The following is a 17,463-nucleotide window of genomic DNA, read 5'->3' as shown; positions in this document are numbered from 1 at the left end:
CCTTCTGTACCGGGTATACAGCAATTCATTTGCTGAAATATAAAGAGTGAAAAATAGGTATCAAAAAAACCTCTATTTCCAAAATGTGCACACTTTAAGGTGTTGAGATGTAGTGGTTATTTGCACATCTCTGAATTCCAGGGTACCCATACTAGCATGTGAAGTACAGGGCATTTCTCAAATAGATGTATTTTTTACACACTGTCTTACATTTTGAAGGAATAAAATGTAGCAAAATACATGGGGCAATAACACTTGTTTTGCTATTCTGTGTTCCCTCAAGTCTCCTGATAAAAATGGTACCTCACTTGTATGAGTAGGCCTAATGTTTGCGACAGGAAACTCAACATGGACATATCACATTTTTACATTGAAATCTGACGTGTTTTTTGCAAAGTGTCTAGCTGTAGATTTTTGCCTCTAGCTTAGCCGGCACCTAGGGAAACCTACCAAACCTGTGCATTTTTGAAAACTAGAGACCTAGGGGAATCTAGGATGGGGTGACTTGTGGGGCTCTCACCAGGTTCTGTTACCCAGAATCCTTTGGCAACCTCAACATTTTGCCAAAAAACACTTTTTTCCTCACATTTCGGTGACCGAAAGTTCTGGGATGTGAGAGGAGCCACAAATTTCCTTCCACCCAGTGTTCCCCCCAAGTCTTGCAATACATTTTTACCTCACTTGTGTGGGTAGGCCCAGTGCTCACGACAGGAAATGTCCCAAAGCACAATGTGGACACATCACGTTTTCCCAGAGTAAACAGAGCTGTTTTTTGCAAAGTGCCAAGCTGTGGATTTTGGCCTCTAGCTCAGCGGGCACCTAGGGAAACCTACCAAACCTGTGCATTTTTTTAAAAATAGACACCTAGGGGAATCTAGGATGGGGTGGCTTGTGGGGCTCTCACCAGGTTCTGTTACCCAGAATCCTTTGCAAACCTCAAAATTTGGCCCCAAAAACACTTTTTCCTTACATTTCGGTGACTGAAAGTTCTGAAATGTGAGAGGAGCCACAAATTTCATTCCACCCAGCACTCCCTGAAGTCTCCTGATAAAAATGGTACCTCACTTGTGTGGTTAGGCCTAGTGCCTGTGAAAGGAAATGCCTCAAAACATTATCTGGACACATCAAAATTAACAAATACAAAACTACCTGTTTTTTGTGCGGGAGTGTGGAGGGTGGGGGGCTCAGCAGCCATTTAGGGAAACCTTCCAAACCGACATTTCTGAAAACTAGACACCGGAGGGAGTCCAGGGAGGTGTGACTTGCGTGGGTCCCCCAATGTTTTCTTACCCAGAATCCTCAGCAACCCTCAAATTAGCTTTAAAAAAAAATCACATTTTACAATAATTCGGCCTAATAAAAATAGGCCGATCTGCCCCCCCAGTTTGCCCCCGGGGAGCGACCCTTGCCTCTCCACATATAAAAATAAATAAATAAAGTAAACATAAAAAAATATATCCCTGGTGTCTAGGGGTTTCTTCCCCTTCTGGGGACAGATCGGCCTAATTATAACAGGCCGATCTGCCCCCGGGGGGTGGGGAGTGGCAGAAAAGGCCTAAACATATTTTGCCCCCCTGGGGAGCGTCCCTTGCTCAAGGGGCCGTTCCCCTTTATGTATAAATATAAGTAAACAAAAAAAAAAATCCCTGGTGTCTAGTGGTTTCTGCCCCCCGGGGGGGCAGATTGGCCTAATAAAAATAGGCCGATCTGCCCCCAAGGGGGGCAGAAAAGGCCTAAAAGTAATTTTTGCCCCTAGGGGTGCGACCCTTGTCTAAGCGGTCGCTCCCCACATACAAAAAAAATAATAATAATTATACCTGGTGTCTAACGGTTTCTGCCCCCCCCCCCCCCCCTCCCTCCCCCCTCACCCTCAGAGGGCAGATCAGCCTAATTATAATATGCTGATTTGCCCCCGGGGGGGAGGGGGCAGAAATGGCCTAAAATTAAATTGCCCCCCTGGGGAGCAGCCCTTGCCCAAGGGGCTGCTCCCCTCATTCAATAAAACAAACAAAAAACTCCTTGGTGTCCAGTGGGCATTTGTTGAGAAAGACATCAAAGGAAAGGAAATCCTTTCCTTTCCTTTGATGCCTTTCTCTGCCTCTCCATGTGATCGGAGTAGAAATGTAAAAGCATTTCTCCATCGATCAATGCTGGAAGCTGAGCTTCCAGCGCGGAGAGACAGGCCTCTGATGAGGTCAGCGCGTGAACGAGTGCTGGCATCATCAGATGCCATGGGGGGAAACAGGGGGGTGGAGGTGGAATGGGAAGCGATTCCCCGTCCATCCCTGCCCAGGGGAGGGGAGTGCGAGGCCCCCGCAGGGAGGGCTAGCGCTTCCCCAAGGGCCCCTACTTGGACGTAACAGGTATGTCCTGGGCACCCGAGCGGTGCTGCCCAGGACGTAGCCATTACATCCAGGGCACTCAAGGGGATAAAGGCATCCCGGCCTGCATTTAAAACCCACTTCGAATTAGTATTTTGTGAACCAGCCTAGTAATACCAAGATTGGTTGACAAAATACCATGCTTTCGGTATAAGTCGGTGTCCAAATTACACCCACTTCTACTGAATTAATTTTAATCGATTTCCAATATTGTTTGATGTAAATTACAATTTCCTATTGAGAATCTTCATGCGGCTGGCCTATAGTCTCTAATCTGGGATTGAGACATCCTCCGTGTTGGACCACAGCCTTCTGTTTATTTCCTGCGGGGATGAAAAGAATAAAAACAAGCTCACTGGAAGCAGTTGCTGAGATTAATACAAGTATTCCACCAGTTGCCTTTGTCTTTTTGTTTCAGTGCATCATGAACTCCTGTCTGTGCGTTGCTTTGGATTTGTCTGAGGCCTTGCATCCAGCCTCCAGGAGCCCCATTGATTCTTCCAGCCACCAAGCCACATATGATCAGCGTTGGCTGAGCTGCTCCCCCTTTACCATGTGGTGAGCAGACTAGTTTCTTGCAAGGGAGGCTGTCAGTCTCGCACCGTCTCTAAGGGCCTCACCCAGGCACAGGGCCTAGAATGAAGGAGATCCTAGTCTGTGTTTTCCCAGAAAGACTCCAAATGGTCTCTCAGCCGAAATAGCTAATGCGTCATTTCCGCCACTTGTTCCTGTTTTCCTAGTCTCTAGGTGCAACGATAGTCCGTTCTGGTGTATAAAGCAATTAAGCGACAAAAGTGGTCTCCAAGAGATCATGACTGCCTTGTGGCCTGACAAGCCCCATCTCCTGTATATGTGGTTTTAAATGAAAAGTAAATTAATTTTGGGTAATTCAGATGGCATATTGAACACTTTTGTAAGCTAGCTGCAAATGTTCACCAAAACCTTTCCAGAAATCGTTTGCATTCTCATCTGAAATGTAAGCTGTTTCCCCGGATTAAATGTGTTTATTGGTTTTGGACAGTTACACAAATTAAACAACCAACCAGTTGTGTACAGTATTATAGGGTGCCCCTATGGTACATAATTTGAAGAGTCATAGTATTCTTTATCTGTGCTGTTAAGATGTGTATGTATAGCAGTGGTGACTTGGAAACTTGGAAACCCTTTGAAACTTCCCCTCCCTCTTTATTTCTCCTCATGCCCCAATCCTCCCCTCACACCTCCCCTGACCCTCTTCCTCTATATTCAAGTTAATGGTAACTGATCAGGTGGGAGCAGTTTAGGATTATCATCTATTTGGCCAGGCCAGTGGGTCAAATAGTGGGAACCAACCTTCATGTGCTCTCGCTAAGTACAATACTTTTAAGTTTCTAGTTCCCTGTATTTATTTGATAGGAGGGCACACAACTACATCTGTGTCCTTTCTAATAGAGTTCCCCACTGCTCTACGAAGTCCGTAATGTTTTCTATTCCAAGTAAGCCCCAGAACCTCTGAAACCAATCACTGTAATCTGGTGGACTGGCAGTGCCCCAGTGGGCCAATATATCGTCTGTGGGGCCGCGCATATGTCATTGGTCATAGCTTTGCCCCTTGCAGATCATAAGGGATCAGTCATTCGATTGTGAAAACCCAATAAGTTGTAGGTAGGAAATCGTGGTATGCCTGTGAAAAATATTGTTCACTTTTTTGAGTACGTTGGTCTAGTATTGATGTAGCTTGGGGCAATTCCATAAGAGCTTTGTGGGGGTGCCAATCTCGTCACGTCTCTTAACAGGTTGCTGGCCTGGACAGGTTCAGTTTATGCACCCGTTCCAGTGTCTAATACTAGCAGTGTGCTAGCTTCATGAGTGTTTCCTTGCCTGAGTTACTAGTGGCAGAGATCTGTGCCCTGGTGTATATGTCATTCCGTTCCTTATTGGTTAAGGTGCGCCCCAGCTGAGTGGCTCATCACTTGTGTGAATGTGATCTAGCGGCAGTGTCTGCATCCCTCAAATTGTTATAACTGCTTGAGAGGTTCTTGGTATCATGTTTGTTATGAGCCATTTCTTAAGTGGTGTCAGGGGCCTATTGGTAGCTTTTTTGATTGTGAAGTGCCTAACCCATGGGCGAAAATGGAGGTAGTGCATATTCTGCGTTCCAGCGTTTCCTAGTGCAGGTGTCAATGGGAAGGGTATCGTTGTCAGTCTCCTAGCTATTTCTGTCTTGTCCCATATTTGTAAAGTAGCCCTTTCTACTAGAGAGATTTAAACACCTCTTTTAGCCAGTCAACTAACCTTCCAGATATTAATGCCTGCGACTGCTTGGGCCACACAGCATCTGTGTTTCTTTGAGAGTGGTCGGTTCTATTCCACTATATAACAGAGCTATGCAGCTGTGTAGTACTGTTGTAAATGTGGCATCCGTAGCCCCGTCCTTCCACTGGGTAGGATATGCTCTCTGTTTAGCAAAACGCTTCCCTCCCGCCTCCAATTTAAAGCAGTCAGTTGCTCTCTGAAGTTTTTCCAGTAGTCCCGGGGGTGGGAGCAAGGGCAACGCTCGCATTATACATATATATAAAATATTTGGGAGTATGGTTGTCTTTACCTCCTCTATGCGACCTAGCCATGTGATTCTGCCCATTTGCGCAGATGTGTGTGTGGCCTGAAGCAAGTCAGTGAGGTTGAGCTCCTTTAGTAAGTGGTTTCACAGATTCTTATATTCAGATGTGCTATAGAATGTTGTGTCCACTTTGATGGATATGAGGCTTGAAGTTCTTCCCGCAGTTCATACATAGTGTTAATGATTATAATTTGAGGATCACCACAACATTGTCTGCGTACAGGCCTAACTTATGCTGATGTCACACAGAGCGCACTCTTTATCCTTAAGATGTGCAGTAACTGTTTGCAATTTATGCCTCCTTTGCAGTGCAATCTAAGAGTGGTCTTGGTAAACCGAAGTGTGGCTCCCTCACACAATATTACCCAAGCATCTTGGGCTGTGGATAAAAGCGCGTCTTTCGGCTTAAAAATGGTGCACTCCTGTGAGAACATCTGATGGGGCTCTTCCCATGTTAGTTGATCTCCTGACTTGGTGTGTGTCATCCAGTTGGACATCTTTCAGTGCAAGGCCAGGGAGAACATGGGGGAAGAGGCATGTAATGTAGCCTTGAGTTCTTCCTCCCTAGAGACTCTAGCTGTCTCTAGTGTGACAGTGTCCCCCCCCCGGGTCCCCCCCCCCCCCCCCTCATGTTTCCCAGTTTGTGTCTAGCATCCTTTACTCCGTTGGCAACATAATCTCTGAATGCTGCATTGAATGCAGCAATGTTATTCCAGAGTTTGCCAAAGAGCCCTTCCATGAAAGTGCACATCATTGAGGCTTCAGTCTAACCGTGTGTGGTTAATGTGGGGAGGGTTCTCTGCTTACTCCCTTTTTCTCCCAAGTTCCTCTGCTTTCTTTGTTGCTGCTTTAAGAGTTCTTTCAAATCAACTCCTTTCCATGTTTGTTGGAGGTCATTGGGAAAGTTTTCAGTTCCCTATGATATGTGATGTAATTGGTGCAGTCACCTCTCCGTTACGTGGGGAATCAAATGTTGAGAAGCACCCACCTCGCCCACAAGACATCACACGGCATGTAGGAAAATGCATTTTTGACATAGTCATCCCCACTTTTTGCTCACTGGTACTGAGAATTTTCAGTTGAGGTGCGCTGGGTCCCTGCTAAACAGGTCCCCATTTCCAGTAATCTTTACATAAAAACAAGTAACAATGTGTACAGTTGGCCAACTCCTCTACCTAAGTAAGTCCCTAGTAAATGGTACCCCTGGCATCTAGGGGACATGGGTAGAGGAGATGGTCCCTAAGGCCTGCAGCGCATATTGTGCCACCCTCGGAGACCCCCGTAAAAAACGAAATACACTCAGCTGCCCTTACATCTGCGGGTCCTGGTGCAAGCCAGGTGAAAACACATGGCACACCCCTCGTGTGCCATATAGCCTTCACTGCAATCTAGGTTTATGTAAGTTACCCCTACAGCAGGCCTTGGAGCCCTAAGGCAGGATGCATTATATATATGAAGTGTGGTCATATGCACAAGCAGATATGCCCCTGTGATGCCCAGCCCCATTGCTAAGCATTGCAAGTGAGCATGGAAGCCACCTTAAGGTATGTGTTAGACACTCGTCAACATGAGTGACCCACTCACATATGGCTTCCTTGAATCATGTGGTGTTTGGTATCAGACACTTTGTCTTAATAAATCCAGGCTTATGCCAGCCTTAGATTTATTATGACATGCATCCAGAGGGCACCGTAGGGTGCCCCATGAACCCCACTAGTCTGTGTTTGGCTGACTGGTCTCGACCAGACTGCCACTGCAGACCGGTTTCTGACCTCCTGGAGGTGGGAGAGCATGGTGTCAGAGGTCAGAAACAAACCCTGCTTGGGAGAGAGGGGTGTTGTCACCCACTCCAGCAGGATGGCTAGTAGATCTGCATGCCAAGGCAAGGGGCTTCCAAGGCCCTGCACTTTTGGCATGCAAAACCCCAGCTCCCTCAGCCCTGGGTGTAGCCATCCCCTGCCCTGAGGCACTTTTGGCACTAGCACAGATGGGAAAATTAGTCAGTCAGTAGGCATGGACCACCTCTGTGCTAACCACACCCGTAAGGTGGGCTGCGCGAGGTAGACACTCGAGGAAGGCTTCTACCATCTTGTTGCTATTTGGAACTAGGCCTTCTGGGATAGGAATATGCCTTCTTTCCACAGGAAGTGGTCATATTCAGAGTGTAGGCACCTCAGAGGGAAATAATCCATTTACTGCTACCCTACGCACCCCTAAACACTTCTAAATTCAGTATTTAGGTGCCTCCTTGATACCAGAAGAGAGATTCTCTGGACCCAGGAAGAAGGATGACACTGAAGAGCCGTGAAAAGCTAGAACATAAGAGCCGCTATTGACTTGGTCCTGACCCTCCCAGCAGTCCTTGACAATTGTGCCAAGGATGATTCGTCCTTCAGCTGCTCTGCCTCCAGAAGCCTGGGTGGGCTTCCTGTACTTCAAGAAGCACCTTGATCTCCTTTGGAGTAGCAGCGCTACTTCACTGCACCCTTCAGGCACCCAAGCAGAACCTTGAAGGCTCCAGACTGCCAAAAACCCGACACAGGAAAGCACCACTGCAGCTGTGGCCCCCAGCTCGAGTTGAAGTGGACCAACAGTGCCTGCATGGTTCCCTGGGCCTCCAGGACTAAAGCCCGCTTTGAGTTCCTCAGCTGTGGACACTGCCTGCAGCCTCTTTGTGCAGTGCTCCTCTAACACTACAGTATCCAGTGACAAAGACCTGATGCCTCAGGACACCTCTGCACCCGGCTGTCCTGAACCGAAGAGAAGAGGACCAAAGGTGTCCCTGCTTTCCTAAGTATAGCAAGACCTGAGCTGCCCTGTAGATTCTGTTGGACTGGGCCCCCAAGTCCTCACCTCCCCAGGACAATGGAAATTAACGGGGGCACCTGACATCATAAAGCACCTCTGCCCCCGGACGCTCTAGAGCTCCCCTGGATGACATGTTGTTGCTGCCTTGGACAGTACCCTCTAGTCACCTGACTCCTGAAGACTGGTCCTGTAAGTCACTATGGAATGCCTGTATGCAATCCATGTGCTTTTCTCCATAGGACTGCAGTACTGCTTTAAAGACACAAAGTATTTTGCTTGTGTTCTTCAAAACTTCTTCAGTATTTATTTTGGTTAAAGTATCCTGGTGTTGAAACATACTATAAACAACAATTTTTCTGACAATTGTTCTCGAGTTCCTTCTTGAGTGTGTTTCATTTATTGTGTCTATGAGTACAACAAATGCTTAGCATTACACCCTGAAGCTCTAACTGCTCACCCACACCACCACAAAAGAGAGCTTTTGAGATTGTCACTCGTAACCCTGTAAACCAATAAGAGTCGCCTGGGTGATCTGCATTGTTCCCCCATACATTGGTGCACTATATATGTAGCCAGTTTCCTACAGGCACCAGCTGCAGATTATGAAAATCTAGGGCCCTTGTAGTTCCCCTAAATGTCACTTACAATGCTTTGCCCACCATGGCAGCAATTCTCTTACGCCAGGCTGGTGGTATCTTGTAAGTTGCTGTTGGTGCGCCACTTGCCTGACCACAGTGACTAATAGCTAGTTTGTGGTCTTGTAGTGCCCACCTTCCACCAGCCTCACCCCTGGCTTGACCCGCACTCCACTGGCTCTTGGTTGCCATGGGCCACCTCTGTATATCCAGGCCTCTGTGGCAGGAGGGCCAACTCAACAGTATGTGCTGACGGGCACAACCAGATTGTGGCATGGTTCCCCTGCAACCTCATGGTTGCCACTTCCTTGTTGTGGGAAGCCAGGGCCCATGGACACTTGGTCAAACTGCTGGTAACAAGACTGTGGGAATACCTTTCAACAGGTGGTCCGAACTTCACAGTCTTTTCTTTGTTATTCGGTTTGGCCTTCCATTGCTGCTGGCAGGAGCAGTTCTGGATTAACTGGGGAGAAATAGCTCTTACTCCGTCTCCATCTTCGACATGCCCTTCTCCCATATATATTTAGCAAGGTAAAATGGACTTGGCAAACATTGCCTTCTGCAACATGCAGCACTTGAGTTTATTCCTTAAATCTTTTTTGGCCATTTTTGTTCAGAAAGAGCACAAACTTGGTTCCATGTAGGTAAACAAGTGTAACAAATCAAGTGAACGCTCTGATTTTCTGTATCTAAACTGGTTACATAAATTTTATTAGTTGACCAACACACTCCTAAGCTTTATGTAGTCTGACAAATTTATTAAAATCAGAGCAGTGCCACTATTGACATCAGCAGGTAAGTACATATGGCATAACACTTCAACAAGAACTGCGTCTGTCACACATCCGGGATGGAAGCAGGCTTCTAACTTATCAAGTGCTCTGGTGGTTTTCAGAAAAGCACATGCCTGTTTGCCCACTTGTGATTCTAGAACTTTGCTAGCTTAGCTGCATGTAACAGGGAGGTATGTCCTAATTAGCTGGAAATAAAGAATCAATGCCAGACTTACTGAGTAGTGGAACAATCCCCCCCCCCATTTTAAAGGACAGCGGTTCAATACCATTTAAAAGTGGGGAACTTAGGATAGAAAGAAGGTTTGTCTAAAGGATTGTTCATTTCATTAATGCCCTTAACCGGAATAGTGACAAAGATGTAGCTAAACTTGCACTGATAGGTGAGCTTATACACAGAGACAAAGTCAGTAGCTCAGTTGTGTTTCAGGAAATCAATGATTTACAAGAAAATGTGTAAGGAAAGGGAGGAGAAATTCTTTCTTTCGCAATCCGATTTAGAAAAGTAGAGATTTGTAAAGCAAAATAAGCTACATCCTTGTAAAACTATTCTGAGGGAGGACAGAGATGCTACTCTTTCAAGTTAATTTACAGTTCTGAAAATATACTTTTGTTTTTTGTTAGAATCGGTGATTCTAGTAGAATTATACTCTCTGTAGTTAAATTGCATAGCTGGTATATGTTTGACGACAGCAGCTCCATATTCTAGGTGTCTTCTAGCATCCAAGTTATGACCCAGCTCTTTTTTTACTGCTTAAGTTCAGAAGGCTGTTGTTCAACCCGTAAGAGGCTTGGTTCTAGCTTTAACTGATGTATTGTGAAGTTCTTGGTGTGATGCCTTTCTCCTAGCAGTTGTTGGCTCATAATTGGTGTAGGCCAATTGTCTGTCCAGAGAAAGTATCCATTTTCAGATCAGACCTCTTTTTCAGAACTTGCTGTGACTTTACTCGGAAGAATATTTCTTTGAATAATTGGAGGCATGAGTGGACTCGTCTTGGGCTCTGTCAGATCCTGGGCATACACACGCTGGCCTTTCTTGAGACCTTTGGTATACTTAGTTACAAAAAAGATTACGTTTGTGCTTTTCCCCCCAAAATTCACCTCACTCTCAATGCCTGGTCTGGGATATCCATTCCATTCCAATCCAATAGCTTTTCTGTTGAGATTCAGTCTGAGCCTCTCCTTGCAGGTTAGAAAAAACTTGATAACTGTCAAAGAAAAATTTCAAGAAGACCAGCCATGGTTGAGAAGCAACTGGCTTTTATCCAGGCAGAAGGGAAATGCAGAGGAACTTTGGTTGACCATCCTCTATGTAGGCACTATTAATGACAAATACAACACCTAAATTGGCCTCATGCATTCTTCCACAGTTGTGCTTGATAATCTGCATAGGGCCTTCCTGTGAAAGGCATTGACTGCATTCCAAACACCCTTATCCAAGGAGGAATATTTTGCCTTTAGGGTGGTTTCTGGAGAAGCTTTTTCCAAATTCCTGCTGTACAATCGCAACACAGCACAAGAAACGTCAAACTAGTCTGCATGTTTGGATGCTTTGCTTTAACACAATGCTTGTCTTTTTTAATGTAATGTGGTAAGCTCTCTGGGCCCAAAAAGAAGGAAAATCTCCTCTGCTGAACTAATCCCACCCAGTCTGTGTGTAGATCTTAACTAGGAAAAGTTTTTTTTTATTTTGCTAATAACTTTGTGCCGTTTGACAAATCTTGACGAAATTTTCAAAACTGGTTTTCCACTCACTACAGTTGATGTCTTGAAAGTTCCAGGATGATTTGTCAAGCGAGGGCCAGGAAAAAAAAGGGGGCCCAAAACACGTTTCCCCCCCTGCAATTTCCCATAGGGATTTTAGTCACGACTAGAGCCCAAACCGCTGAACAGAATTACACCAAGTTTGGCAGAAAGTTAGAACTTTGTCCAGAAAGATCTCTTTGTAATTTCATTTATGTATATCTAGAAAGGCAGATTTGCTGCATCAGATCCACATGCTAACATCAATACAATGATTGGCTGGTCGCACCCTGAGTGAACAGTGGCAGCCACCATTTTGTGTATCGGGACTCGGTCCCCAAAGGGTGAGGGGGGGAATAAAAGTTGAGTGATAGAAGGGGTTAGAGTAGAGGTATTCTGAATCTATGTGACTGATGAAGAGCTCCGTGAGGGACCCCTCCTGGGCAAGAAATTGCCCCAAACTCTTTATGGGGTATGTGAGGAGCCACAGAGCCTCCACACCACTCAACTTGGCCCCCATGTGAATCTGCGACAAATCAGCAGATCCAGACCCAAAATAAAACAACAAAAGAAAAAAACATACTCACTCACACACGCACACAACCATTCATACACCCACAAAACCATTCACACACCCATACAGTCACTCGCCACCCACAGACCCACCCACAGACCCACCCACCCACAGACCCACCCACCCACAGACCCACCCACCCACACACCCACCCACACACCCACCCACACACACACCCACACACACACCCACCCACCCACACACACACACACCCACCCACACACCCACCCACCCACACACCCACCCACACACCCACCCATACACCCACCCATACACCCACACATACTCTTTCACAGCCACTCACACTCTTTCACAGCCACTCACACTCTTTCACAGCCACTCACACTCTTTCACAGCCACTCACACTCTTTCACAGCCACTCACACTCTTTCACAGCCACTCACTCATACTCACTGAATCACGCACACCCTGCCACACATCCATATAGCCACTCAGACCCACAGCATGAGGTTGGTTGCATGCCGTGTTTGGCCAGTGGTCAACCCCACGCAGCGCATGATCGAAGGCTGTGTGTGTCAGCGGTTGGATTAACATAGGGTAATTAAATATTTCCTTACGTTAAAAATCCCCTAGAAAATTCACTGGAAAAAAACAAAGGTTACAGGCACGTTATAGTTGTGTTCAGATTTTGCACACACAAAACCATAGAAATTCCACAGGTATAGTTTTCACAAGGAACTATAACAGACCCTAAGGTAACTATAGCTCGCGCCCTCGCCATGCACTGCTAATTAATCTACATATTACATGAGTCATGACCTCTTCTAAGGGATTATTGATAACATCACTGCAACATTTGCAATTAAATTGTTGATGAGAAAACTGTGCATGGTGGGGGCGCGAGTTATAGTTACATGAGATAACTATAACACCTGAATTTATAGGGTTTTGTGTGTAAAATCGGAACCTATCTATAATGTCCCTGTAACCTTTGTTTTTTAGTAGAGAATTTCTAAGGCTTTTTAAATTCTATTTTCTAACTACGTATAATGTACCTATAACCTTTTTTCTTTCAGTGAAAAATTGTGTGCGTGTGTGTATCTGCGTATATACATGTGTGTGTCTATATGTCACCATAACACCTATACTGGTCAGTGAGCTCGCTCATAAGCCACACTGATGATTAATACTACCTCACCTCCGCAAAGCAGACTTTGTGTCAGAGCTCTTGAACACTTTAATCATTGCACCTGCCCTTACGTATTTCTGCAAAACCCGAAGGCAATAAAGTGTTAACATTATGTTTGTTGCATGCATGGCTGTAGATACACATGCTCTGCATACTCCTGCCATCTAATTTTGGGCTCAGACATTGCAAGTTGTTTTTTTTCTAAGAAGTATTTTTGGGTCTCAAACTAATGTAGGACTTCTCCCTTAGCTAGCAATGTGGGCGGGCACTGACTCCATTGTAACGTCCATTGTTAGTTTGTTTTTCTCTGCCATTGGGTATGGAGGTGTACATACAGGGCTGCTGTATTTGATGAGTATTGCAATCATTTTTCCTATCCTCATGTTTAACCTCCTGTTGCTCTCACGAGAAAGACTGTTATGGTATTTGTAGAAAAATTTCACTATTCTTCATTAGAAAAGTTTCTGACCACATGGGCTGAGTGCCACAGGTGAGGGCATATGTGCATTAGCACTATGCCCCTACAGTGTCCAAGCAAAACCTTAGACATTGTAAGTGCAGGGTAGCCATAACAGTATATGGTCTGGGAGGTTGTCAAACACGAACTCCACAGTTCCATAATGGCTACACTGAAAAATGGGAAGTTTGGTATCAAACTTCTCAGCACAATAAATGCACACTGATGCCAGTGTGCAATTTATTGTAACATGCACCCAGAGGGCATCTTAGAGATGCCCCCTGAATACCAACCCGCCTTCTAGTGTGGGGCTGACCAGTTTCTGCCAGCCTACCAGAACCAGACGAGTTGCTGGCCACATGGGGAGAGTGCCTTTGTCACTCTGTGGTCAGAAACAAAGCCTGTCCTGGGTGGAGGTGCTTCAGACCTCCCCCTGTAGGAACTGTAACACCTGGTGGTGAGCCTCAAAGGCTCAAGCCTCTGATTACAGTGCTCCCAGGGCACTCCAGCTAGTGCAGATGCCCACTCCCTGGACACAGGCCCACTTTTGGCAGCAGGTTCAGCAGGGAAATTGGGGAAACTGGGAGGAGTGACCACCTCAGTCAGGACCACCCCTAAGGTGTCCAGAGCTGAGATTACCCCCTCCCTGCAGAATCCTCCATTTTGGTTTGGAGGACAGAGACCAATAGGGATAGGGAGTGGGTGCAAGGAGGTTGTAGCCACCCTCAAGGACAGTAGCCACTGGCTACTGCCCCCTGACCTTAACACGTCCCTAAATTTAGCATTTAAGGACCTCCCTGAACCCAGCTCACTAGATTCATGGCGCCCTACAAATAAGGACTGCTGAGCTGAAACCCCTGTAGAGAAAAAGGAAGACGATAACTGCTTTGGCCCCCGCCCTACCGGCCTGGCTCCTGCAAAAAAAGAACACCGACGCATCCAGCGGGCTCAGCGACCTCTGCCATCTCCAGAGGACTGCCCTGCACCCCCAAAGGGACCAAGAACTGCTGAGGACAGCAGCTCTGTTCCAAAGAAACTCCCTACAAAGGACTCCCACCTCACTCCTGATGTGAGTCCTGAACCCTATGCACCCAATGCCCACGGCCCGTGTCCAGCTGCTCCACCCAGCAAGATAGGCTCCCCAGGCAATTGGGAACAAGAGCCCACCCTGGGTTGACTCCTCCAAGCCCCTACGACGACACCTGCAGAGCAAATCCAGAGGACTCCTTCTTCCAAACCTCTGGATGAAGATATCTGACACCTAATAAACTGCATCCGCAGCCCCCAGGCTTTGGAGAACCTGACCCCCAGTGTAGCATCGACCAGCAGCCTACCCTCTGCTGTATCTGACCAGTGGTGTGCCCGAGGCACCTCTCCCGCGACCTCGCCTGCAGCATCTGAGTGACCCCTGGGGTCTCCCATTGATCTCTCTTGAAAACCTGGCGTCCTGTTTGCACCCAGCTGCCCCTGTGCTGCTGAGGGTGTGCGTTTGGTGCCTACTTGGAGCCCCTCCAATGCCCGTCTAACCCCCCCTCCCCCGATCTCACATCCTCTCTGGAGTTGCAGAACAGTAATAGTTTACCACCAGTTTAAAACTGGTGGTACCCCATTCGCCAAGGGGGTCCTTTGGGGACCCTTTCCCCTTTGAGAATAGTAAACATGTATTTTTGAGGAGCAGGCAGTGGTCCCATAGACCACTGCCTAAACTTAAAAATTAAACTTCAAAGTTTATTTTTTTTCTTTTTAAGCGCATCCCGTTTTCCTTTAAGGAAAATATTGCTTTAAAAAAAAAAAAAAAGATTGCTTTATTAAAAAGTAATCACAGACATGGTGGTGACGGCTGAGATTCCTAATGGGTTACAAATAGCGACCTACCTCATTAATATGCATGAGGTAGGTCTATTTGCGACCCACTAGGGATCGCTAATGAAACCCAAAATAGAAAATTGGTATTTCTAATGTATGAAACTAATTGTGATTCTGAGAGAATCACAATTAGGAAATAGGTACTCGTAATGGTAGTACATCTGGCCCTAAATCTTCTACAGGAGTTTATAGACATCCTAAAAGAAAGAAGCTTAAAGACCCAACTAGAGCTTACTAAACAGTAAAATGGAAAAAAGTTTATCCACTATTGTAATTCTGAGTAGTTGGACTCCCTTAAAACAGCATTTCAAGACATTGTGTGCCATTTGCTTCACCTCCCGAAAGCAGGGTTAGCATAGACTTCAATATGCTTACATCTTGTGGCTATTGGTACGTACATGCAACATGCTGAATAATCTTCCCGGTTCGGAATTCCAGTAATTAAAGTCTTCATGGAAGGCCTCAAAAGGGTTATTCCACCAAAAGGCCTATCTGCCCCTCCCTGGAGCATAAATATAATACTTAAAAAGCCTCATTGAGCTAGTCGAGCCATTGCGTTCTTGTCCTTTACAATTCTTATTTTGGAAATTAACTTTTGTCATAGCTGTTCTCACTAAGGTATGTAGGTGGGGTACATGCTCTCACCTTACTTGAACCTTTCATCCAAGTTAATGCTGATACAGTTGTCCTTGGAACTGAAAATACATTTCTTACCAGGAAATTGATCTACCTGTTTTTTTCCATTATCCAGACTCAATAGCAATAAGGTACCTTCATACCCTCGTTGTCGAAAGGACTTTAATTGCTGCTTTGAAAGAACTAAATCTTTTTCTAAAAACTCAACAGCTCTTTTTTTTGCTTTTGCTAAACCTCAAAGTCACATAGTATTAATAAATTGGCATATATAAATGGATTGTTAAATGTATCCAAACATGCTACATTAAAGTCAAAATGACCCTCCCCACTCTTCCTAGACCGCACTCAACTAGGATGTAGGGGGCAACCATAACTTTTTTTTTTTTTTTTAGGGAATATTCCCATAGCTGACATCTGTAAAGCAGCTAAATGGTCAACCACACTCAACTAGGAAGTAGGGGGCAACCATAACTTTTTTTGGGGGGGAATATTCCCGTAGCTGACATCTGTAAAGCAGCTAAATGGTCAACCCCACACACCTTTAACAAGCATTACTGTGTATATGTTGTCGCCCCTCCATAGTCTAGAATTGGCCAAACAAGTATGTTTTATCTACAGCCACACGTTATGAAGGGAGGATGGTACTTAACCTGTAAGAATCTGTTCATAGCTTGTGGTGCTGTAGATTCACTTGTGTCTGCCTTCCTCCATGTTTTATTGCACATCTCTTTAACATTAACACTCATTTCTCCTGTAAATCATTTGCATCACCACCATAATTTCGCTACTCTATACTTTAGTTCACCTGCTGTGTGAAAAACAGTCTTAACAAAGGAGCTGGTGCCCAGGAGCCTTGCTAAACTACCCTGTCACTTACAAGGATTTATTCAAACGAAATCAACTTGCAGTGTACAAGCCCAACATTAGATTGCAGGAATATGTAGAGCATGTGAATCTACATCACTATAAACTATGAGCAGATGCTTTTAAGGTAAGTAACATTTTCCTACAGTTGTATGATAATACCTTGAGCATTTGTCTAAACCATTAACTAAAGGCCAGAGAAGGTAAAATGGTTTTTGCGGTATTACAAATGAACTCTATTTTATCTCTCATAAAAATCACACTAAACCTCTTTTACAGAAAAGAATACCCTCCACATCTTCAGAAGATAGACGTTGATCAAGTTAGAGTGCCCCGGACTCACAGCATAGGTGAGTGTTATTTTTCATAGCTAAATATTGTTAAATTATTGCTCTGCTCATCAGGCGGAAACGTACCCACAAAGAATGATGTTGCAGTTATGAAATTTCCAGAAACCCAGTACCCTCAGTGTTGAACATAAATACATTGTTTTTTGTCTAGTGAGGCACAATATAAATGCTTTTGGTAAGGTTCAGGTGATGAGGGTGGAGACCGCTTTTATGTTGCTGCATACTTAATTGACAGACTTACGTTTCCTGAAGATTGCGTGATGGTTTGCTGATAACGTTGAGATTTTTTTCTGTCACATATTCTAACTTCAGAAGTCCAGATTACCATTAAATATTTTTAATCCAACGTGTTATTTACAGTACCTCGAAGCAGCATAAATGTGGCATTAAGCGTTCTATAGAAAACAAGTTATGTTAAATTACTGGATGAGAATCAAAGAACCCCTATTTCCTGAAGAAAGAGTGTTTTTGGTGCCTAGAATATCAATGTGTCCTCTGACCTTCACCCTGTTACTTAACTTACTCACCGCTTGCTTACTAGTAGTTTTTGAAGCTTGACTCTTAGTTGGCCAAGCTCATAAAAGCCATTTCCAGATGCTTCCTTTTCGG

General features: G+C 45.2%; 1 protein-coding gene across 10 annotated transcripts in view; it reads left to right on the top strand.

Moving 5' to 3' along the window:
• The window catches only part of SENP6 (SUMO specific peptidase 6), a 914,216-nt gene that overhangs the window by 158,107 nt on the left and 738,646 nt on the right, over nucleotides 1-17,463 (top strand). For all 10 annotated transcript variants that reach the window (XM_069235653.1, XM_069235659.1, XM_069235655.1 and 7 more), the window contains one exon: nucleotides 16,784-16,854. In XM_069235653.1, coding sequence (XP_069091754.1) covers nucleotides 16,784-16,854 — 71 coding nt within the window. The remainder of the gene's footprint in view (nucleotides 1-16,783; nucleotides 16,855-17,463) is intronic.

Source organism: Pleurodeles waltl, chromosome 5 (assembly GCF_031143425.1).
Source record: "Pleurodeles waltl isolate 20211129_DDA chromosome 5, aPleWal1.hap1.20221129, whole genome shotgun sequence".
Taxonomy (NCBI): domain Eukaryota; kingdom Metazoa; phylum Chordata; class Amphibia; order Caudata; family Salamandridae; genus Pleurodeles; species Pleurodeles waltl.
This window is presented reverse-complemented; position numbering and strand designations above follow the sequence as displayed.